This window comes from Carcharodon carcharias, chromosome 28, assembly GCF_017639515.1.
Source record: "Carcharodon carcharias isolate sCarCar2 chromosome 28, sCarCar2.pri, whole genome shotgun sequence".
Taxonomy (NCBI): Eukaryota; Metazoa; Chordata; class Chondrichthyes; order Lamniformes; family Lamnidae; genus Carcharodon; species Carcharodon carcharias.
This window is the reverse complement of record NC_054494.1, coordinates 35,238,972-35,264,551: the sequence shown is the minus strand read 5'-3', so window position 1 is coordinate 35,264,551 and position 25,580 is coordinate 35,238,972. Positions and strand designations below refer to the sequence as shown.

The 25,580-nt window shown below is 43.2% G+C and overlaps 1 protein-coding gene across 1 annotated transcript in view; it reads right to left on the bottom strand.

Annotated features, from left to right (window-relative positions):
• cdh23 (cadherin-related 23) overlaps nucleotides 1-25,580 on the bottom strand; it is a 704,187-nt gene that overhangs the window by 521,468 nt on the left and 157,139 nt on the right. Inside the window, exons 6-7 of the mRNA XM_041176120.1 lie at nucleotides 10,706-10,900; nucleotides 6,392-6,520 (exon numbers count right to left, since the gene is read on the bottom strand). Of these exons, the coding sequence (XP_041032054.1) occupies nucleotides 6,392-6,520; nucleotides 10,706-10,900 (324 nt within the window). The remainder of the gene's footprint in view (nucleotides 1-6,391; nucleotides 6,521-10,705; nucleotides 10,901-25,580) is intronic.

Genomic DNA, 25,580 nt, shown 5'->3' with positions numbered 1-25,580 from the left:
CTAGACACTATACTCCTTTCATTGATTTTATGTAAATATACATATACACCATCTCAGAGCAAACTAATTTGCAATGAAGCAAAGCTTTCCTGTCACATTGTAGGAGTGGCAGTGAATATCAGTGTTAACAAAGAATCTTTCAAAGTTTTTGCTATTTTAGTTCTGACCCAGGTCCTGTTACCCCATCCAGCAACCCCCCCACCACCCCCATATCCTTCCAAACTCTCAATCTCATCACTTTGTCCCAGCACAATTGTTACCCTGCCCCCTCCCACCCTCAGACTAACCATTCGCTCCCAACCCTATCCTGCTGTCCTATCCCAGTCCAAATCCCATTGTTCTTTCTCAGTTCAGACCTGAGACTCTCTCATATCTCTTCACGTTCCATTAGATTCTCTGTTGGCAGGATCCGTTTGGGCAGTGATTCCAGATCAGTCACAGCAGCAGCAAGTCAACGACCTGCTTTCCATCTGTGTTTAACAAACTCCTCTGGCGACCAAGAAGACCCGATGGGATTGGATCAGAAGTTGGGAGGACAGAGCAGTTTCAAGAGGTTTTTAAGAGCAATGACAAGGCAAGTGATTTGTAGACATTTGCAAGGCAAAGGGTCTGGCCAATGTACAAAGGGTCAGCCAATGAATGACAGGACCTGCCACCATCTACGTAGCGATGACTAAGGGGAACAACGATAGCCCACAAACAGAGGAGCGAATGCGATATACTTGTACATAAAAAGTACAACTGAAGCCACAAGACCTTGGCATAGAGAATGTACCTAACTATAACTTGCAATATATGTGACAGAGCACAGAAAATGAAGAAGCTGTTGCATGTATCTTGGAAGAGAATGCACCCAGACCCTTCTATTATTCAGTATAAACAGAGAAGCATTGAAGTTTCACATCCCCAGTGTTAGTAATTACTCTGCCCAAAAGCGCATGGGTTGAATCTTAATCTCGCAAAGACTTGCACAGCAGACCCTCCATCCATTAACATAACATTTGAAGAATATGGCTGATTGGGCTTCATCGATACATGAGCACTTTATCTTTAATATCCATTCTAATTATCCTTAAATATTTAATTATAGGGATTAATGCGCAGCTGAGCAGGGCTGTATACAAAAATCAGGGCTTAATGAAGATAGTAACTGAAACACTCGGGAAGATTTTCTCTGAGCCAAGTATTGTTGAAGCATGGGTGCAGCATATTTAAATCTGTAACTAAGGAGAATTCCTATTTCTATCAACGGTTTAAAACTCGCACTTCCATCTCCCCTTGGAATTTCACAGCTTTGTAGAGCTTACGCTGAATCCAAGGGCTGAAATCGATCATTTCGACATAACAAGCAAATCACTGTAACACAATCGAAAACTCTTCGCTTAAATTGCTGCGAGTAAAAATAAAGCTTAACGGGAATTTCAAACAAACGCTCTAACACGCCCATTACACAAACGCTATTAACAACACCTGCATGCCTTAATCTTCCCACTATTTTGTAAAATGCATTCACCATGATAAACAAGATTAGATTTATATAGAAATCTGTCACATCTCTCAAAAATTGCATGATTTCACATACAATAAATTCATTCAAAGTGCAATGATTGCTGCTATGGAAGAAGACACAGCAGTCATCCAGCACACCAGTGACATCACAACAACGGTAGCAAGATGCTTGCTCGACTCATCTACTTCTTGTGGCAGCACCTTAGTCCAGACAAAGAGAAGCTCCCAGAGCTCCCCTGGGAACATCCACTTGTACCATGACAGCAACAGGTACAGGTTTTTTTTTAAACTCATGCTCGGGATGTGGGCATCGCTGGCTAGTGCAGCATTTATTGCCCGTCCCTAATTGCCCTTGAGAAGGTGGTGCCAAGCTGCCGTCTGGAAATGCTGCGGTCCATGTGATGCAGCTACACCCACGGTGCTGTTGAAAAGGGTTTTGACCCAGCTATGTACCTCAATCAAGGTGATGTGTAACTTGGAGGGAAATCTGGAGATGGTGGTGCTTTCATGTACCTGCTACCCTGAACCTTCTCAGTGGTGAAGGCAGTGGGTATGGGAAGTACTATCCAAGAGGCTGCCAAGTTGCTGCTGTGCATCTTGTTGATCGTGCACATGTCAAGCAGAGGGGTGGAGTGAACGTTTAAGGTGGTGGATGGACTGCCGAACAAGCACACTGCTTCGTCCCGGATGGGGTTAATCCCGAATCAGCTTCGTGTTGTTGATTTCTGTTGTGCCAGCCTTTGCTGTCGACAAATTGCATTTAACCGAAAAGAAAGGCTTGGATTTAGTTAACACTTTTTCCTGATCTCTGGGCGTCACCTGAATGCTTCACAGCCAATGAAGTACTTTTGAAGTGAAGCGGGTGCGTAATGAAGGTAGTGTGGGAGTCAATTTGTGCACGGTAAGCTCCCAACAACAGCAATCCAATAAATGACAATGTTCTAGGTGTTGGCTGAGTAGTAAGTATAGGCCAAGTCACGTTGCACTGGTGCTTTCGGGTTTTCATCGTCTTAACAGACCTGCACATGTACTTTGCCCAGGTCAGCAGCTCCAGCCGCATGCGTTCACAACAGAGATGGCTCGATTTCTTTTAGTTTGTGTGTCTAACATTTCTTTTCTAGGCAATGACATTCATTTCATGGCCCTCTGTCCTCCCTTTTCCACAACGGTTAATCTTCCTTCAAAAGAACAGTGCTGGTATGAAGAACTGTAGCTGTGAGGATAGACTGGAGGGGTTGGGACTGTTTTCCTTGGAGAAAAGGTAACTGAGAGGAGACTCGATAGAGGCATTCAAGATCCTGAGGGGTATGGACAAGGGTATATAGTGAGAAAAAGCTCCCACTCAGGAGAATGTCAAGAACTGAAGAGCACAGGTTCAAAATAATTGGCAAAAGGAGTAAATGTGATGAAAAAATTTTTCACCCAGAGGATGGAACAAAATTACTGAAAGGATGGTGGAGGCAGGCTTGACTGAGGTATTGAAAAGGGAATTTGATTGCTATTTGAAAAGAGAGAACGTGCAAGGTTACAGGGGTAAGGCAGGGGAGTGGGTCTAGGTGGAATGTGCTTTCAGAGAGCCAGTGCCGACTAGATGGGCTGAATGGCCTCCTCCTGCACTGTAAAGATACCGTGTCCAGCTTCTTGTATCATGCATAATGTCCCTCAATTAATTTAACAGTGATGCCTCACTGTTAGCTGAGATTAGGTTTTCAATTCCTGCAGTCGAACTCAAAGCCTCTTCCTTAGCGCTGAGGGGAGAATCTCAAAACAGTCAATTCAGATTTGAGCTACTGAAACAAAAGGCTTTGCCCCTTGAATAAACAGTCAAGTAAAAATAAATACCTGACCAATTACCTGCTTATGTTCTATTACTAGCAAAGGTATTAGAATCATTTGTAAATATTAAAAATTAAAACTACAAATTCTCCTTTGGTGCAGCTAGAGGTTTTACAAAAACAAGGATCTTACACCATTAGCATTGTCGGGGCCCTGCTACATCATCGCTAACCTCGGGTGTGGCAGTGCTGCCACCACCAGTAGGAGGTCATAATTACAGCGTGACACATTTATATAGACAGAATACATTGGAAGGTGGCCGTGCCAGAAAAATATATACTTTTTATTCATTCATTCACGGGATGTAGACTTCGCTGGCTGGGCCAGCGTTTATTGCCCATCCCTCGTTGGCCTTGAGAAGGTGGTGGTGAGCTGCCTTCTTGAACTGCTGCAGTCCATCTGGTGTAGGTACACTCACAGTGCTGTTAGGAAGGGAGTTGCAGGATTTTGTGAAGGAATGGAGATTTTTCCAAATCAGGATGGTGAGTGACTTAGAGGGGAACTTACAGGTGGTGGTGGACCCATCTATGTGCTGCCCTTATCCTTCTAGATGGTAGTGGTCTGGGGTTTGGAAGCCTGAATATTATCCAGGTCTTGCTGCATTTGGACATGGACTGCTTAGGTATCTGAGGAGTCACGAATGGTACTGAACATTGTGCAATCATCACGAACATACTCACTTCTGACCTTATGATGGAAGGAAGGTCATTGATGAAGCAGCTGAAAATGGTTACACCAAGGACACTACCCTGAGGAACTCCTGCATTAATGTCCTGAAAATGAGATGACTAACCTCCAACAACCACAACCATCTTCCTTTGTGCTAGGTATGACTCCAACCAGTGGAAAGTTTTCCCCCGATCCCCATTGACTGCAGTTTTGCCAGGGCTCCTTGATGCCGCACTCGATCAAATGCTGCCTTGTTGTCAAGGGCAGTCAGTCTCACCTCACCTCAGGAGTTCAGCTCTTCTGTTCATGTTTGACCTCAGGCTGTAATGAGGTCGAGAGCTGAGTGGCCCTGGCGGAATCCAAACTGAGTGTCAGTGAGCAGGTTATTGCTCAACCAAGTGCCATTTGATAGCACTGTTGATGACCCCTTCCATTACTTTACTGATGACGGAGAGTAGACTGATGGGGCGGTAATTGGCCGGGTTGGATTTGTCCTGCTTTTTGTGTACATGACATACCTGGGCAACTTTCCACATAGCCGGGTAGATGCCAGTGTTGTAGCTGCACTGGAACAGCTTGGCTAGGGGTGCGGCAGGTTCTGGAGCACAAGTCTTCAATACCATTGCCAGAATGTTGTTAGGGCCCATAGCCTTTGCAGTATCCAGTGCCTTCAGCCGTTTCTTGATATCGCATGGAATGAATCAAATTGGCTGAAGACTGGCATCTGTAATGCTGGAGACCTCCGGAGGAGGCCGAGATGGATCATCCACTCTGTACTTCTGGCTGAAGATCGCAGCAAATGCGCTGGGCTCCCCCATCATTGAGAATGGGGATATTTGTGGAGACTCCTCCTGCAGTCAGTTGTTTAATTGTCCACCACCACAGGACTACAGAGCTTGGATCTGATCTGTTGGTTGTGGAATCGCTTAGCTCTATCACTTGCTGCTTATGCTGTTTGGCACGCAAGTAGTCCTGTGTTGTAGCTTCAGCAGGTTGACACCTCATTTTTAGGTATGCCTGGTGCTGTTCCTGGCATGTCCTCCTGCACTCTTCATTGAACCAGGGTTGATCTCCTGGCTTGATGGTAATGGTAGAGTGGGGGATATGCCGGGCCTTGAGGTTACAGATTGTGTTCGAGTGCAATTCTGCTGCTGCTGATGTCCCACAGCGCCTCATGGATGCTCAGTCTTGAGTTGCTAGATATGTTCGAAATCTACCCCATTTAGCACGGTGGTAGTGCCACACAACACGATGGAGGGTATCCTCAATATGAAGGCAGGACTTCGTCTCCACAACAACTGTGTGGTGGTCTCTGCTACTGATACTGTCATGGACAGATGTATCTGTGGCAGGCAGGTTGGTAAGGTGAGGCCAAGTCTGTTTTTCCCTCTTGTTGGTTCCCTCACCACCTGCTGCAGACCCAGTCTAGCAGCTATGTCCTTTAGGACTCGGCCAGCTCGGTCGGTAGTGGTACTACCGAGCCACTCTTGGTGATGGACACTGAAGTCCCCCACTCAGAGTACATTCTGCACCCTTGCCACCCTCAGTGCTTCCTCCAAGTGGTATTCAACATGGAAAAGCACTGACTCGTCAGCTGAGGGAGGGTGGTACATGATAATCAGCAGGAGGTTTCCTTGCCCATTTTTGACTTGATGCCATCAGACTTCATGGGGTCCAGGGTTGATGTTGAGGACTCCCAGGGCAACTCCCTCCCAACTGTATACCACTGTGCTGCCATTTCTGCTGGATCTGTCCTGCTGGACCCAGGGGTGTTGAGGGTGGTGCCTGGGACATTATCTGTAAGGTATGACTCTGTGAGGGTGACTATGTCAGGCCATTGCTTGACTAGTCTGTGAGACAGCTCTCCCAATTTTGGCACTAGTCCCCAGCTGTTAGGAAGGAGAACTTTGCAGGGTTGACAGGGTTGAGATTGTCGTTGTCGTTTCCGGTGCCTGGGTTGATGCCGGGTGGTCCCTCTGGTTTAGTTCCTTTTTTGAGACTTTGCAGTAGTTTGATACAACTGAGTAGCTTGCTAGTGGGTGTGCTGTGGGTCTAGAATCACATGTAGGCCAGACCAGGTAAGGACGACTGATTTCTTTCCCTAAAAGACATTAGTGAGCCAGATGGGTTTTTACAAAAATCGACAATGGTTTCATGGTCATCATTAGGCTTTTTAATTCCAGATTTTTATTGAATTCAAATTCCACCATCTGCCATGGTGGGATTCAATCCAGGGCTCCCTGGGTTGGTAGCATTAGTAGTCCAGTGACAATACCACTACGCCACTGCCTCCCCTCAACCACAACCAACATGCATTTCTACAGCTTTTGAGAGTCAAATGCAATCCTAGAGACATACAAAAAAAGCTGCTACTTACTGGAGGGGAGTTCTCATAAATATTTGTGCTGTAAGGAAGATTTACAAATATAGGGTCCATATCCTGGATATCAGTTATAGTGATTGCAAGATTAGCAAGAGTGGAGAGAGGATGGTCTTTGTCCTGATCCTGAAATAAACAGAATAAATTCACATGTAATAGAAATAATTCCCACATATTGTTGAATAATGTTGTTTCTTATTTTTATAATGGTCCAATTTGTTTTGCAAATCCTGACTGAAAATTACCTGCATTTATACAGCACATTATTCACCTCTCAAGTGTCCGTAATGAATTACCTGTCAGGTGCAGTGAACTGGCAGGTTTAGGATACAGCAGCACACAAAGATCCCAAAACAGCAAAGAGATGAATGATCAATTCATCTTTTTGGTGACGTTGTTTAAGGGTGGGAATTTGGCCTGGACACCAGTAGAACTCTCTGTTACCACAATCGGCACCTTTTCTAATGTAGTGAGAAATATTGTGAAAATGGCCATCATCTTTCACTTTACTATAATGAAGCTGAATTGTTTCTAGTAGAGTCAGGTCTTGCCTAGACACTTGCTTAGTTGAGATTTTAAGCCATTTCCCAGCTACCTTTCGGAGCATGTGGGCTGGACGTTAAGATTCATTAGAATGGAGTGGAAATGCATTTCAAGTAACTGCTAAGCCTTGTCAGCTGAATTCATGAAGCGCTCCAGTTCAACTTATTCATTGGTATAAATCTAGTGAAATTGAAGTCAACGGAGGACAAATCAGGATTCTCCCGTGGTTGGAGTCACAACTGAAGAAAAGGTAGATGGCTGTGATTATCCAAGGCCAATCATTTCAGCCACAGGACAAAACTGCAGGAATTCCTCATCAAAGTGGCCCAAACATCATCAACAGTTCCATTGACGATCTCCCTTCCTTCGCAAGATCCATCCATTCTCGTCTCGCTCCAGGGAAAGAAGCTAGACTGACACTTCAGTGCTGCATTGAGAAGGCTGAGGAAGCACAGCACAGCACTGTCCGAGGCACTGACTTCAGGGTGTGACATTAAACAAAGACACTATTCACTGCCATCAAATGGCCAGAAACAATCCCACGGCACTACTCAAAGAGCAGGGGAGTTGTGCCAGTATCCTGACCAATATGTAGCCCTAAACTAACACCTAGGCCAAGTGAGCAGGGGTGGGCCCCGCTCACCCACGTGTAAAATGATGACATCGGGCCTGCAACTCAACGTCACTGCGCCTCATTCCAATTTTTAGTTCGGCGGACTTGCACCGGAGTCGGCTGTGCACCTGCCGAACTGTCAAAGGCCTAATAAGGCCATTTAAATATCAATTAAAATACTCAGCGGAGCTGCCCGTCCAACCTTAAGGTTAACGGGGGGGGGGGGGCGAAAAGCCCAGGCGGCCTTCGCATTTCTCATGGATCCTCATCCACGGGCGGGACGAGGTTTCTTGAAGTGTTTATAAATTGAATAAAACATTTTATTAAAGTTCATTGACATGTCCCAGGGGGGTGGGGGTGGGGGTTTAATTGGCCCGCCTACAAAAATGGCGGCGCGAGCCGATCGTGGGCATGTGATTGGCTGCGCACCCGTTCCCGCTCAGCCCCTCCCCCGACGGGGAGAAAACTGTCTGCCTAAAATAGGTTATCAGGTCATTCATTTAACTGCTGCTTGTGTGAACCTGTTGTGCACCAGTTGGCTCTCTCATTCCCTGCATTTTAACAGGAACCAACATCCCCTCTAAGTGTTTTCTTTGTGTGCAGCCTTTTCATTTGGATGCATGTTAGCTTTATAAACTATTGCTGCTTTATGTGTGGTACCATCTTGGGAACAACTTGTGAGTGTCCTGCACTGTGCCTCCAGGTGGCTGCATACACACAGCTAGTGACCACACTTCAAAAGCACTTCATTGGCTGTAAAGCACTTTGGGACACTCAGGTTGTGAAAGGGGCTAAATAAATGCAAGACTAATTCTGTACATCAAAGATATCCAGTTTTATTTGGTTTCTGCAGCACACTAGCCTAGTTACAAGTGACACCTGGACTGTTAGAAAACAATTGTTCAGGTTCCTTCCAAACAAAGTTTGGACATCGTTCAAGAAAAAAGCAGCACTATGATGGTCTGCATACACAAACAGGCTGACCTAATGCTCAAATAGACCTTAAAGGATGAGCTGTGTTTGTTAGGGAGATAACACTGGACTAGCATGTGATGGACAGCAGAAAATTAATGCTTAAGAAAGCTCTAAACCTCATTTCATGTGCCAGTTTAATCCTTAGTGGATGATCTACCTCCAAATTAAAAGATACTCATGAAGGCTTGTGATAAGCAACTGATCGCAATGCAAGTTACCGGCCATTGAGCCCAGTGACTTAATGGGATTGAGTTTGGTCTGTTTAATTTTTTAGGGTTTCCACTTCACTGAATTCACTCACTTGAAATCAGTAAACTACATGTTTAGACTTAGGACTCGGGTTCAAGGCCTGAATCTCGCTATGTTATCTGACCATATTTCCCTTACCTCAGGGACTGAAGGCCTGCTGAGTGCCTGAGAAATTTCATCCACTCTTATCAATGATCAGCTACAATCCACAACAACCCCATGCAGTGCTTCTCAACCTTTGGAAGGCAGACTCCTAGTTGAGGATCTGCAGAAAAAGGTGAGATGATTTGGAATGGAATTGACCCTTTCCCCCATTGCCACAGAACTGTCAGGAAAATGGCCAAGGTTAGGGGTGAAAGTGAGCCAATCACACTCTCAGCTCTGAGTCCGAAGGTTACGAACATACGAACTGGGAACAGGAGTAGGCCATTCAGCCCCTTGAGCCTGCTCTGCCATTCAATAAGATCCATGGCTGATCTGATTGGAACACCAGCCCCACATTCCTGCCTACCCCCCGATAACCAGCCCCTTGTTAATCAAGAATCTATCTAGCTATGCCTTAAAAATATTCACACTCTGCTTCCACCGCCTTTCGAGGAAGAGAGCCCCAAAGACACGCTCAGAAAAAAAATTCTCCAAATCTCTGACTTAAATGGGCTGTCCCTTATTTTTAAACAGGTCGACAGCTCCAGTAATCCAGGAACCCGAGCACAAAAAACAAGATCGCGGCTGACATTTCCAGTGCACTTCTGAAGAAGTGCTGCACTGTCAGAGGCACCACCTTTCAAACAGGAAGTAAAACCTGCCCTCAAGTTGCATAAAAGTTTCCGTGGGACTATTTTGAAGAGTTGATCAGGTTCTCCTTGGTGTCCTGGGAAATATTTACCTCTCAATCAACACCAGAAACAGGTTATTCGGTTGTTATCCATTTGCTGGGAGCTTCTTGTGCAAAAATTGGCTGCTGCGTTAGCTACATTACGACGGTACCTGCACTTCAAAATTATTTCATTGGCTGCAAAATGGTCTGGAACATCCTGAGGTCATGGAAGGTGCTGAATAAATGCAAATTTATTTTTCAAGAAGTCAGAGGACACATTTAGCCATTATAAATGAACGTCTCAAATGCATAGAGTCAAACTGGATCTTTTGTCTCCAGTGACAGAAGTCATTAGTGACTGCTAATTAAATTTTAAGTAAATGAATAATAGATGTCACTACCTGTGGGGTCCATTTGTCATTACTTCTAATTAATATGCTCACATTGGTAAAGAGCTCAAGCAAATCAGCTGCCAACCCCTTCTGTTGCAAAGAGGGCAAACGCATTCACATTAAATTTAAAAGATTCTGATTAGTTTATGTAAAACTTTTCTTATTGATTTTCTGTGGATGTTGTTAGTGATTGACCACATTCTATCGATTTCCTCACACCAGATGCTCCCTGCCTATCCTTCCTTACACTGAATCAATAAAATAGCCATCAGCCATCACTCTCCCTCAATGGAAGTCTCTCTCTCTGATTCTCTGCAATTTGCCAGATCTCCCACTCCTTCAAAGCCTCTCCTAAACCTTCAGATATATCTTTAGTGACTTCTAAATCTGCAGTTCAATGCTCGTTTCCTAAGAGTCAGCTGTGGCTCAGTGGGTAGCCCTCTTGGCCGTGAGTCAGGTGTTTGGGGATTCAAGTCACACTCTGGGGACTTGAGCACATAATCCAGGCTGAAATTCCAGTGGAGTACTGAGGGAGTGCGGTACTGTTGGAGGGTCGGTACTGAGGGAGTGCTGCACTGTTGGAGTTGCCGAGGCTCTGCTTGCTTGACACCTTAACCAATAGGAACCTGATCAGGGATTCGACAAGCAGGAGATCAAGTCTAACACTCAGAGTATGTCAGTTAAACAGCTCCCGTATAGAACAAAGGACATCAGATCCCTACCGTTCCATTGACTTGTAGCTGATAGGCTCGAGTCATCTCGTAATCCAGTGGTCTTTGAACAGTTACAACTCCTCTGGCGCCATCGATGGAAAAGAAGCGCGATGGAGGTTGGAAGGAATACAGCACACTGCCCCCTGTGCCCTGGTCCCGATCTGTAGCGTTCACAATGAAAATCGGCGTTCCCGTTGGAGTGTTCTGAAAGGGATGGTGGGGGGGGGGAGAAAGCAAACACACCAAAATGAGCAGGATAAAGTGACAACACCACGTTCAAGGAAAAGTTACATATGTTCTGCGTATTTTGAGTTCACATTTTGGCTACATTCAATTAAAATAAAGAAGAGTCACAAAAGCAAATGATGGTGTTTCTAAATCCCTGTCTAAGGACATTGAAACCTAAGAAAAGGAAGAGGTCATTTGGCCTTTTGAGTATTCTCTGTCATTCAAGAAGATCACAACTCCACTTTCCTACTTTATCCCCATTTTCCTCAATTCCCTTGGCATTCATAGGAACACAGGAAATAAAAACATGGGAAAGCCAGTCGACCCCTTGACTCTGCTTTGCCATTCAAATAGGTCAAAGCTGATCTTATACTTCAACGCCATTTTTCTGCACTATCCCCTTCTCCCTCGATATCTCTAACATCCCAAAATGTATTGATCAAAAATCATTCAAAAATCTATCCATCTCAGCCTTGAATATGCTCAACGAGTGAGCATCCACAATTCTCGAGGGTGGAGGATTCCGAAGATTCGCAACCCTGAGTGAATAAATTTCTCCTCATCTCAGTCCTAGCTGACCCCTCATTCTGAGACTGTGATCCCTGGTTCCTTACTTCCCAGTTAGATAGAAGCATCCACCCAGCATCTACCCCATCAATCCTCTTAAAAAAAAGTTACATGTTTCAATGAGATCACCTCTGACTCTTTTAAATTCCAGTTAACATAGGCTTAGCCTACTCAATCTCTCCTCATAGGTCAATGCCCTCATCCCAGAAATCTATCTAGTGAACCTTCCTCCAACCCAATATGAAAGCGTGATTATGTAAGGATGTGAAGGCTTAGAGAGGGTGTGGAAAAGATTCACCAGAATGGTTCCTGGGACTTAAGTTACCTATACAGGTTGGAGAAATTAGGATTATTTTCCTTGGAGAAGAGAAGATCAAGAGGAGATTTGATAGACACGTTCAAGATCATGAGGGGTCTGGACAGAGTAGATAGGGAGAAACCTTTCCCATTGGTGAAAGGATTGAGAACGAGAGGGCACCAACTTAAGCTGACTGGGAGAAGCAGAGGTGAGAATCTTTTTTAAGCAGTGAGTTCTGATCTGGAATTCACTGCCTGAAAAGGTGGAGGAAGCAGATTCACTGGAAACTCTCCAAAGGGTGTAAGCCAACATATTATTTATCTTTTTAATGTACAATCACTTCTTACCTATAACTGTTTCTTTATTTCTTTTATATTAATGAATGTAGGTCAATTGTGGTGTCACCCTGTGTGTGTGGAGTCTGTCTCATGGTGATAACACGGAACATCGAAGCATAAGAAGCCCCCAGATCGAAGGTAAATCTAAAGAACTGTACTGAACTGCACTGTGGGCTCAAAACACAAAGCATGATGGTTAATTTAGTCAAGTGAAAGCCTTGCTAGAATCAACAAGTTCTGTAAAATGACTTGCACCAGGGGAGGAAAGCAGACCGAGCTTCGTTAAGTGACAATAAATGTGCCACCTTCTCCCAGTTCTGGAGATTGATAACGGTGTTGGAGACAACACACAGTCAAGCTGGTTATGGTACCTCAAGTGCGACCTTCACAGGGGGCTGAGCCAGAGAACATCTAGAGAAAGTAAGGAGATGTACAGTGATGTAATTAAAAGCCAATTAAATGAATGAAAAGCAGGCTTTATCTTATATGGCACAGGGCCATGGCAAAGAAAAGGTACAAAGAAAGAGTCCACAGAAGCATCTCAGCTGCAGTGAGTTACAGCAATTTGGTCAGTCACTCAGAAGTCGCGTACAGTGGATTCGTTATCGGATTAACCAAGCAGATGGACTCCGACTTGCAGGGGAGCTAAACAAACCGGTATTACCGTAAGCATGTACTATTGCTTATTGTAAAGCAGTATCACCTTTGGTGAAACTCATCCAAGTTGTGTGTCAATGATATCCACAGTAAAGACAAATGAACCTTTAGATCAGGTAGGGGGTCTTACAAGGGCATTGGATAAATACTGGAAGGGTGAACATTTGCAGGACTATTGGGGGAAGAGCAGTGGAGTTGGACTAATTGGGTAGCTCTTTCAAAGAGGCAGCACAGGGTCCGAGGGGCTGAATGATCCCCTTCTGCACCGTCTCCTTATATTAAGCTATGCCTCCTCCGAAAGTCTTCAGTTCAGGTAAGTTGGACAACCTGAAAGCTGTCGGGTTGAATCTGCAACAGGAACATCAGCAGGTTTAGAAATGTAAATAACAATTCAAATTCTTTAGGAATCTTAGGTAAAAGTCCAATCAACGTCCACAGAAAAATGGCGAGGTTTGAAATAGCATTTACGAAGTGCCACAGGCAATGAGGGACACTAAAGTTCAGAAGAGAGATGTCTTTAGATCTTTCAAGCAGTGTTGCATGTTGGTTTTCTAAAAACCCTTAAAGATTTCATCTTAATTACAGTTCTGATCAGTAACTCTATCCCACATAAATCACCCAGGATTCCACGATGATTTATTATCGCTGCATTATTTATTTGAAACTTACACCGTAATTTCAGTTTTACCAGTTTGAGTGTAAGAGTTTGGCAGAAATTAATAAAATAAAAATCAGCAATAAAGGCACTAAATTGTGTCAGGAAGATGGAGCACAACATAATGATTAATTAACTGAGGTATAATGGGGCAACAAGAACATAGAAATAGGATTAGGCCATTCAGCCCATTAAGCCTGCTCCACCGTTCAACATGATCATGGCCGATCATCCATTTTCAATGTCTTTTCCCCACACTATCCCCATATCCCTTTATGTCACTGGTATTTAGAAGTCTGTCAATCTCTGCTTTAAACATACTCAATGATTGAGCTTCCACAGCCCTCTGGAGTAAAGAATTCCAAAGATTCACCACTCTCTTCAGAGAAAAAAAAATTCTCCTCATTTCAGTCCTAAGTGGCTTCCCCCTTATTTTGGAATTGTGTACCCTCGTTCTAGACTCCCCAACCAGGGAAACACCATACCTGCATCTACCCTCGCTATCCATCTCAGTATTTTAAGTTTCACTGAGATCACCTCTCATTCTTTAAAACGTACATCAGGTGCATGCAACTTATAATTAATACTAGGACTCAACATGCACATATTTTGGGATGTAGAGTGGCTGAGACACAAATCAAGTTTCCAATCTTCCCTACACCTAATTTTATGGTTCTCTGCTATGTTTATTTTTCTTTATCCTATCTGAAATCCGTCTCTCTATCAAATCTCCGAGTATCCACTCTCCGGGATCAGCTTCCATTTTCAGTCCTAGCTTTTTGACAAAGCTAGTTTGGATTTTTTTTTTATATTGCTGTGCTGTCTCTGTCCCATGAGTGAGTGAGCACTGATGACTATAGAAACCCCATCAGATGCCATCTTGTATTCAAAATGAGAGCTTCAATGTGCAGTCGCACATGGCCAGTGCTGGGAGATAAAACTGTGTGCGTGTGGGGATGAGCTGAAGATTAGGAGATGAAATTTAAGAGTTTAATAGAACAGAAGCTTATTAAAAAAAATCCAATTTCTCAGATCAAGCAATCAATTTAAAAGGTCAGATGTAAGGAGAATGGAAAGAGACTGCAGAATGCAGAGTGCAGAAAGGAGACCGACCTCAAAATAACAGGGTCGAGAGAGTCCAAGGCAAAACAAACAGAGCAGAGGACAGATTTATGGGAGAATGGAAATCTGCATAAAGACACAAAGGCGGAAGAGAAGGAATACAGGAAAGAAAAACAGAAAATGGAAAACGAATATATACAAGAACAAAAATTGCTGGAAAAACTCAGCAGGTCTGACAGCACCTGTGGAGAGAAACAGAGGTAACATTTTGAGTCCGTATGACTCTTCTTCAGAACTGAAGCTCATCCGGACTCGAAACGTTAACTCTCTCTTTCTCTCCGCAGGTGCTGTCAGACCTGCTGAGCTTTTCCAGCAATTTTTGTTTTTGTTTCAGATTTCCAGCTTTTATCTTAGAAAACAAATATATGGTGGTCACTTCTGACCATAATAAACATGACATTTTTATGCTTACAGGTCATGGTGCTACACTCGACACCCAGAACCCATGCAACTTAAATTTAAGGAAAATGCATACACTGAGGACAATGGCCTTTTCTGACCTATTTCTTTACACCTAAAAGCGCATTAAACCAATGAAATGTTTCTTTTACTTACCAATGGGAGAAAGCCAATTTTTCTCCTTGATAACCAAGGGTGGAATTTTAATCCCGGCGGGATTTTCCGGTCCCGCCGAAGCCAGTGGGCCTTCGAATGGTTCGGTGCATTTAGCGACTCCATCCCTGCTGCCAAGGGGCCACAAAATTCCGCCCCAACTGGCGAATGAAATTACAGGTGCGAATCATACATCGATGCTGAGTATTCCCGCTAGTTTGTTTGCAAGTCACCAGTTAGGGGGGAAAAAAAGAGGCATTCCCCAAGAAGAGAGGAGTTTATTGTCCAAGGGAAGGGCCAGGAATTGCTCCTCCATGTCCTGAGCAATATTCATCCTTCAACCAACATCACCAGAAACAGATCGCGTTGCCACTGAAGGAGCTTGCTGTGTGTAAATTGGCTGCCTGCTTCCCATATTATATCGATGACTAACATCAGGATTGGCTGGAAAACGCTTTGGACATCCTGAGGTCATGAAAGGTGCTATCGAAATGCAAGTTCTTTCTTTCCAAAGCAATTTTTGCCTCATTTATACTCGAAGCAAATAGAGAGAGCTGTTGGGCAACCTACCTTTTAACAATGGATTCAGAAATCCACGGCAACTTGCAATCAATACTGTTGTGGACAAGGATGTTAAGTAGCAACAGAGCCTTGGAGAGTCCAGTCATTGAAAGATAATTGCCTCAATACTGTACATTTCAGAAACACCGTCACATCAATTATGCTGCTTATCCCTCATCGCAGCTACACGAGAATCTCAGGAGAGGTGTAAGCTTCCACTACACATGATGCAGAAGGCTAGAGAAGCAAAAATCCTAGCAAGAATTTACTCTCTCTCCAGGGACGAGGGCTACGAAGCACGCCTGTCATGCTACATAAAAGAGATGTATAGGACACACATCATTTAATCGAACTGATGTAAAACAAATGCAACAAATAAAGGATCGACAGGTTTTGAATCCCCAAGGTAACTTGTACCATTAAAGGACTCCAATTGAAATGTTTTGTTTAAATTAAACAAAAAGGCTGCCTGCATCCCAAGGTTTTACAGAATCGGTTTAGGCAGCTATATCTAACCTTTTGCCCTTAAATCAATTGAGGGGAAAGAAAGCAGATTTCATCTCGCAGACAACGACGACTTTGGAAATGAGAAACCCTTTTGCAAAATATGCCTATTCTCGAAGGCACCAGTTTCCATATGAATATTTTATTGTTGGTTAACAGCGCTTGAGGAATTAAGAAAAAATATTGGACATGGAAACTATTAGCCTGGTAATAATGCAGGACCATGTAACATGTTAGTAGCAAATTCCTTTTATCTTAACGGAGGCAATAACCCACTTGTTTTAAATGCTTTCGTTCAACTGGTTGACACAGAATTTGACACAGCTGCACAGTGTTCCAATGTTAATATTACACCAGGCAATTTCCTGGCTTTTAAAAGGTACAATAAAACAGAAACTGTAGTTAACCTTTCCCCACTGTGGAATCACTCAGTTACAATATCCAGCTGTAAGACATACAAAGTTAGATTTAATAGAGACCGACAGAGTGCGGCAAGGGACTGAACTGTCTTCGGCTGCATTAGCCTCTATGCTTCAATTTGCATCATCCAGGCACTGCACATGGACACAAATCATTCAGAACCAAAAGCTGCATCTCCTGTCCGAGGAATCAACACGCACGGTTATTTGATGTGACTGAACAGCATTTCTGATTCTCCGAGTTGGAGCCAATGGTGTAACCAAGAAGCGAGTTGAAGGGTTGCGCGCTCAGTCACCACAGGATAAGGGTATAATTTAGGCTGGCACTTCAGCGCAGAAAGGAGAATTGCTGCATTGGCTGGAGAGGCCACCTTTCAGATGAGGCATCAAACAGAGCCTGTCTGTCTGTTCAAATGGGCGCAATGAATCACCTCAGGGGCCAATTAAGCTTGTAGCACTCCACGCCTCCCGGTCAGAAGGTTGCGAGTTCAAGCCCCACAGCAGGGACCCGAACTGAAAATCTAAGCTGACACTCCAGTGTAGCACTGAGGGAGTGGTGCACTGTCAGAGGTACTGTCTTACAGAAGAGGAGGCTGAGCCAAGGCTCTGTTCGCCCCCTCAGGTAAAAGATCCCAAGGGAAGAAAAGCACTGTAAGCAAGTTCTCTCCCATGTCCTGGTCAATATTTAGCCCTCAATCAACATCACGAAAAGGCAGGTGCTACTGAACTGGGATGTTGTTGTGTCTATTCCATTATTATCTGTACATTACAATAATGAGTACACGTCAAAAATACTTCACGCTCTGTAAAGTGCTTCAGATTTTATGCAAAATCCATATAAAATGCAAGTTACACTCTGCTTTTCCAAGAGTTGCAGGGAGTGCTCCTGGTATCCTGGCCAACATTCATCCCGCAGAAACAGTTTAACTGGAAATTCATTTCATTTCCATAAAAGCAAAATACTGTGGATGCTGGAAATTTGTAATAATAGAAAATGCAGGAAAAACTCAGCAGGTCGAGCAGCATCTGTGCAGAGAGAAAGGAAGTTAACATTCCGAGTCTGTCCGACTCTTCTTCATTTCTTTTCATATTAGTTCATTTGTTGTTTGTGGAACTTGGTTATGGACAGATCAGCAGCCATATTATCTACAGCGACAGTGCTTCGAAATTAATTAACCATCAAGGGAGTGCAGGACATCTTGAGGACATGAAAGATATGTTTGCAGCTTCTCTTTCTTCAACGTACACAAGTCTAGAAATAATCGAAGAAATGCAAAATAATAGAGCAGATAAACCCAATCTAGCAAACCATTATAATCGGACAGTTCGAGTGCGTGTAGTTGCTCAGTTACTTTAGTCACTGTTCTATGTAATTTTGAAATATTTCCTTAACAATTGGTATCTGCCAGCTCATCACTTAGGCAATCGATGAACTCCACACTGTACAAGACAGGAGCCTGCGAGATGCAGTTTGTAAGCTGAGATGGAGTTGATGTACTGTAAATAAATTTTAAATTTGGTTCCCTTTTCACTAAATCTTGAATTACTATGACCATAAAACAAAGTCAAATAAGGTCTTTCCACGCACAAATTGTATTGATATAGCACTTTCACTGTAAAACCAAATTTGCCACTGAGCCACATAAGTAGATACTGGGCCACAAGTCCAAAGGCTTGGTCAGATGCGGGTTTCAATGAAGATATTAAAGAAGAAAGGAGAGACGGAGAGATTTAGGGAGGGAATTCCAGAGCTTAGGGCACAGGCAGCTGAAGGTATGACTGGCAATAATACAGCGATGGAAACTGGGTAAGAGACCAGAATTGGAGGAGGGCAGAGAACTCTGAGGGTTGTAGGGATGGAAGAGTTTACAGGGATAGGGAGGGTTATAAAGGCTAGAGAAGGTAACAGAGATAGGCAGGGATGAGGTCATGGAGGGATTTGCAAACAGGGATGCAAATTCTTTTTAAAAAAAAGGAATTGTGACACGCACCACAAAGCCTTAGGAGGAGAGGGCTTAGGAAGAGTAACAGCACAGTTCCCATTGCTGCTTCTTAACTGCTGTTGCCATTACGAATGTTTAATCTGTCAGATGTTTGCTGAAGGCTCAGCTCTCAGTTTATCTTTTGGTTGACTGGTGCCTGTAGAAGTAGGAACTATACGAAATAACGTGCCAGAGAGAGGAAGCAAACCGGCGACACTGCATGTGAACAGTATGAGGGCACAGAATTCAGAATGGGTGCCGGGGTTGGGGGTAGGGAGGGTGGTGGAGGGCAAGTAACAGCTTTCAAGAAGTTTCGCAATTCCTATTTCTGAAAAAATGTAATGAGAAAGAAATATCTGTAATACAACCAATATGAGGAAGAAGTGATTTCAGGATACAATCTGAAACCAGGAGATGTTCATAAACCCTTTCAGTTTCATTCTTCGGATGTGATTTGAGCCAATTAAACGGTGTCTTGAACAATGCAGCCTATCAACATCCAGCTATCAACATCTTTTATACCAGTGTATCTCCCGTGACACTGCAGTGTCAGTGTTGGAGAATATAGTCTCTCTCTCTTTCTTACCTGTCCTTCAACTTCCAGCTGCTGTTTCTCTCTCCATGCCTCCTCTTCGGTTTCTGTCCCCCCATCCCGGACCCCATGCTTTCCTTTCCTCTCTGCTGTCTTGTGGGTCTATATCTTATTTGGAGTGTGGCACATTGGAAACACCTGAGGGGCTACTGGTGAGTAGGGGAACGAAGGCAAAATGTGCAGCCTCTGTCCTCAACTGTCAGCTTTCAATCACTCCTGTTATCCCTATTCTTCAATCCTGCTGTAAGGCTGGCACCTTCCTGTCCCCCTTAGTCCTGATTCCCATCACTCACTCTATCTCTTTCCCTTTAAACAGCCTGCTTAACTACTGTATTCCCCCCTCCTACTCAACTTCCTCATAACCCTCCAACCTCACTCCCAATTACTCTCCCAAAAGAGCCGAGCGACAAGATGCCAGAGGCTCCATCATCCCCTCTCGCCCTCTCTTAACCTCTTTCAACCTCCCTCACCACCCGCCCCCCCCAACCCCCCACCCCTTACCCATTTCCCTCAGGATTTCATGCTTTCAAAATAGCTCTTAAAAGAAAACTCACTAAGATTTTTATTTCTTCATTCATGGGATTTGGGTATTGCTAGACCAGCATTTGTTACCCAACCCTAATTGCCCTTGAGAAGATGGTGATGAGCTGCCTTCTTGAACCATTGCAGTCTATTGTAGGTACACCCACAGTGCTGTTAAGGAGTTGCAGGAGGACTTTGATCCAGTGACAGTGAAGAAACAATGATAAAGTTCCAAATCAGGATTGCATGCGACTCAGAGGGGAACATTGGTGGTGTTCCATGCATCTGCTTCCCTTGCCCTTCTATTTGGTAGAAGTCATGGGCTTGGAAGATGCTGCTGAAGGAGCCTTGGTGAGGTGCTGCAGTGCACCTTGTAGATGGTACACACACTGCTGCTACTGTGCGTCAGTTGGGGAGGGGGTGGATGTTCAAGGTGTTGGACAGGGTGCCAGTCAAATGGGCTACTTTGTCCGGTCAACAGCCAATCGCGTTGAAGTATCCTCACAGGCAGCAACCAGAAGTTAAAAGCACCAAATTAATTTAAATTTTCAGATAGTGGAATAAATGATTTTGGAGTAAAGTAGAAGCCAAAATAATTATAAACAAACTTAAAAATATTTTTTTTAAAGTATAGATTTTTTTTTATTATCGTGTAGAAATGTGGCATTTCACAAATATAAAATTAACTTTTCAGAGATGTTGATGGGGGTGTTTAGCAGTAATTATGAAGTTAGTATGCTGTTACAAACCCAGTTACATCGCATTCAACAAGGTGTCACTTGCTCAAGGGTTTTTACAATGAGCCAAACAGCGTCAAAGTGGGGGTCTTTGTAAATTCACTGACTGCTTAGAGACAACTTTTTAGGGAAACCTCAGCAGCATACCCTGCGGAGAAGCACAGAATCACTGGCAGCAGCTTTGAGATTTACGCATTATTCTGCAAATGTGAGGACTCCCAAAGTTGCTGCCAGTTTCAGTGCAGTAAAATGATGGTGAATCGAACGCTGACGGTTTCACCCTTACAAATACTTTGGACTCGGGACAATATGTTATCTAAAGTTTAGAGAACATGAAAGCAATTCTACATTATGCATGCAATCAGCTTAGTTCATCGCTCTTACTTACTCTCTCGTTACCTCCTTGCTTTGAAAAGACCCAAATAAATTTAATCAGAGTAAAGTTTTTGAAGTTTGTCCTCTAGCGCATCTTAAGATAATTTTGAAAGCAAATGGAACAGGATTTTCTGGTAGCAAGTGTAAAAATATTCCAGGGAAATAAGTGGCACTGATGTGGGTTGGGAAATTGGCTACACAAGAACCTGGAAGTGAACAGGTTACTCAGAGCATGAGAAAACGCAAGAAAAACCAATGCGTACACTTAATCCACATTACTTATTCTTAAAATATTCATTCTCCACAAATAAACATCACTGGCAAATTCATTGTCTATCCATTATTTGCATAGAATATGCAACTATTTTTAAAAGAATTGTGTATAAAATCATAACTTGTAAACCACAAATTTCAAATGCTAAAAAAAAAAGACAATTTTCTTTGGAAATGACATTTTGAGTCACGTGTGGAAAATCACGCATTGGTGTTAAAAACAGCCAATAAAAGTCTGGGTACATGATAATAATAAAAGGATCAGCTGTACAGGCTACAGGGAAATTTAACAGGCAAATATAAATACTGAGATAAAAACAAAAAAACTGCGGATGCTGGAAATCCAAAACAAAAACAAAAACAGAATTACCTGGAAAAACTCAGCAGGTCTGGCAGCATCGGCGGAGAAGAAAAGAGTTGACGTTTTGAGTCCTCATGACCCTTCGACAGAACTTGAGTTCGAGTCCAAGAAAGAGTTGAAATATAAGCTGGTTTAAGGTGTGTGTGTGGGGGGCGGAGAGAGAGAGAGAGAGAGAGAGAGAGAAGTGGAGTGGGGGTGTGGTTGTAGGGACAAACAAGCAGTGATAGAAGCAGATCATCAAAAGATGTCAACAACAATAGTACAAAAGAACACATAGGTGTTAAAGTTAAAGTTGGTGATATTATCTAAACGAATGTACTAATTAAGAATGGATGGTAGGGCACTCAAGGTATAGCTCTAGTGGGGGTGGGGAGAGCATAAAAGATTTAAAAAAATTTTTTTAAAAAAATAATGGAAATAGGTGGGAAAAGGAAAATCTTTATAATTTATTGGGAAAAAAAAAGGAAGGGGGAGACAGAAAGGGGGTAGGGATGGGGGAGGGAGCTCACGACCTAAAGTTGTTGAATTCAATATTCAGTCCGGAAGGCTGTAAAGTGCCTAGTCGGAAGATGAGGTGTTGTTCCTCCAGTTTGCGTTGGGCTTCACTGGAACAACGCAGCAAGCCAAGGACAGACATGTGGGCAAGAGAGCAGGGGTGGAGTGTTGAAATGGCAAGCGACAGGGGAGGTTGTACATTGGGATTCCCAAACAACAACGTTCCAAGACTGTTCTCAATGAATGCATGCAGGAATTTTAACATACGCAGACTATCTGCCTACATGTGCCAGAGGTTACAATGAACATGCCCTGGAGAGATGAAGATTATGTGGTAGCTTGTGCAGTTAAGACTAGAGATCGGCACAAGAGACCAGACTATCCCAACGCACTCATGGCTGCCCTCCCACGTTCTACCCTCTGCAAAACTCGAGGTTGTGCAAAACTCTGCTGCCCGTGGTCATAACTCACATCAAATGCCTTTCACCCATCACCCCCTGTGCTCACTGAAACTACAGCCACTCCCGATTAAACAACACTCCAATTTCAAATTTCTCATCCTTGTTTTCAAAGCCCCCAGCGGACCAGCCCTATCACCTCCTCCAGCCATACAGCCCTCGGGTGTCTTCATTCCTCTAAATCCAGTTTCTTGAGCATTCCCGATTTTAATTGCTCTGTCACTGGTTGTGGTGCCTTCAGCTGGCCAGCCTCTAAGATCTGGAATACTCTCCCCTAAACCTTATTCCCATTCCACCTCTCTCTCCTCTTTTAAGGCATGCCTCTTGGACCGCACCTCTGGTCATCTGCCCTAACATTTCCTTAATGTGGCTTGGAGCTATATAAATAAAGTTGCTGTTGATTCTCCACTTTGACAAGGGAAGTCCAGATGGTCAGGCAGTCTCACCCAAAGAAAAAATTCAAGCCTTCACTGCCGAGTACAGGTTTGGAATTGATGAAAGGCCTCAAGCAAAGCAGAAGTTTCGCTTCTTCCAACATAGAGATTTGAGTCCTTTAATAAGTTCAACATCACAGTCCAGTAAACAGAGCAACTCGCAACAATATTGCCACTTAATATAAATGGGCTATTTGCCCAAAAATGTATTAAGGAGGTGGTGAGGAGTGAATTAAACGCCTCACTGTGATTTAATACTGGCTTGTGTAAAGGCGAAATTCCAATTAAGCATTTTGCCTAGTAATTGTTTCCACGGCTGTGTTGTAACTGCTTAATTGAAAGGTTTTAATTTATGGATCAATTTCCCACATGGCCTCTTTCAATCTGACTGCTTCATGTTGAATACTCATCATACCTGTTACCCTGAAGAATGGTGGTAACGTGCCACTGATTCAATTCAGTGACGCAGTGAAAATCGAAGATGTGATCATTACAAATGGCATTCACAAAAAAAGGTTCCTGCAATTGTCTTCCTATCCTAAATAACATTAATGTGGTTGATAATTAAGTCTTCGAGCACGGGAATTGAATAATAGGCAAGTGACTTTATACTGTTAAAGGAAGCTCCCCAATAAGGTGTTTTTGTTTTGTTACTGTAAATATCTGGTTGTAAAGGGGAAACAGAAATCGTTATCTTAGGAGGTTCCATTCCTAATGTTAAGAGCTGACCCTAAACTTGATGGCCAGCATAAAACTGTTTCTTAACTAGACATGTTCATGGGGTAAATCTGCAAAGTATATCACATTAACTTTACAACATGCACTCTGTGATACACAGCTCACCTGCGGTACAAAGACAAACAGTCCGTCAGTAGCTTTGTCCTAAGGATCTTACTGGATAATTCCAAAATACCTTTTTCTCTAGTTACAATGTACTTACAGCACAGGAGCAGGTCATTCAGCCCAACAGGTCCACATCAGTGTTGATGCTCCACACAAGCATCGTCCCACCTTTCATCCAAATCCCATTAACATATCCTTCTATTTCTCTTCCATCCATCCAGCTTCCCTTGAATTGCGCCTATGCTCCTATGTTCAGCTAATCCCTGTGACAGCAAGTCCCATGTTCTAGCAACTCTCTGGGCAAATGGTTTCTCCTGAATTCCCAGTTGGATTCTAAGTGATACCTTAGACTAATGGACCCCGATTCTCATCTTGTCTACAACTGGAAACATTTTTCTCTACTGTTCACTCAATCAAGCCCTTTCATAATCATGAAGATATGTTTCAGTCTTCACTATTCTGGAGAAAACAGCCCCATCCCTGTTCAATCTTTACCGCCAGGGGTGTTTATTTAAAAGAGGAATAGTGACTAGGATAAACAAAATGTAGCCTGTTCAAACACTCAGCTCCATCATCTGTGGTACTTCTTTAAAAAAAAGCATTTCTATAGCTCCTTTCATGAGCAAAGGATAGCCACTGAAGTGAAGTATTTTTGAAGTGCAATCAATTTTATAATGTAATTTTATATACAAGGCAGCCAATTTGCACACAGCAAGCTCCCACAAACAGCACTCATGACAGCCAGGTAATCTGTTCTCATGATGTTGGTTGAGGGATAAATATTTAACAGGGAGGACAACCCACACCCCTCCCCCACCTCTACCCCTGCCCCGTTTTCAAAATAGTGCCATGGAATCTTTTTACATCCACAAAGGGGCTGGTGGGGCTGCAGTTTGACATCTCACCCCCAAAAAATGGCACCTCTGACAGTTCAGCACTTCCTCTGTACTGCCACTGAAATGTTAACCTAGATCAAGTGCGAAAATTTCGGGAGTGGGTCACGAGCCCATGACCTTCATACTCAAGAGGTGAAAGTGCTAAGCCAAGGGAAAGGGGTAAAATATAACTGAAATGAAGCTGAAATGAATTTCAATCGTGGTGTACTGAAGCTGTCTGTTACATTTTTTATATGTTAAATGTTTTTCGCTTTCTATAATGATATGGATCAGGAAAGTACATTTCAGGGATTTTTGGTAGGAAAGGACTTATTAATGATGAGGTGTAGGTACAACAAAAACATTGCATAATAAAACTGACGCACAGCAGGAACAGAAAATAATCAATTGGAAAAATAAAACCGCGGCTTAGTCAATGTGAAGAAAGTGGTCATGTCCAACACAATAACCCTTTGTGAAGATTCTTTTCACAAACTATAGAGTAAAATTGAATTTCAGACAGTCTGTACATTGCAATGAGATTTTTAAAGTCAAGCTTCAAACAACAGGCCCCATCGAGAATCTAGAGCCATCAAGATGAATGGGGGACAGGAAGGAGGGTAGAGACCTGTACAAAGAGATAACCTTGCTGTAAAATGGGACTTGTGCTCAACAGCAGGGATCTTCCACAGAACTCAGCAATTGGTATTTCTCAAAGACAGCAAAACTGACACAGAAAATAATGAAAATGAATGTTATTGTGATGCAAATATTTCATGCTGCCATCATGTTCATTTTAGAAATTAATCAACCTTCACTGGACCCCGGTGATCACTGACTATTACCAAAGTACCTTCCTTATAGTCAGTAAAGACATGGCAAGGGAAATCTCGTTCCAGCCCTGAGCAACGCGTATTTTAGTTAACTGCCAAAATGCTGCGTTTTGTTACTCAAAATTGAATCGTTTTTCTCATAAAAATCTAGAGTCAGTATTCTTAAATAGTTAAAAGCAAAAACTCTACATTGGAGAGACCAA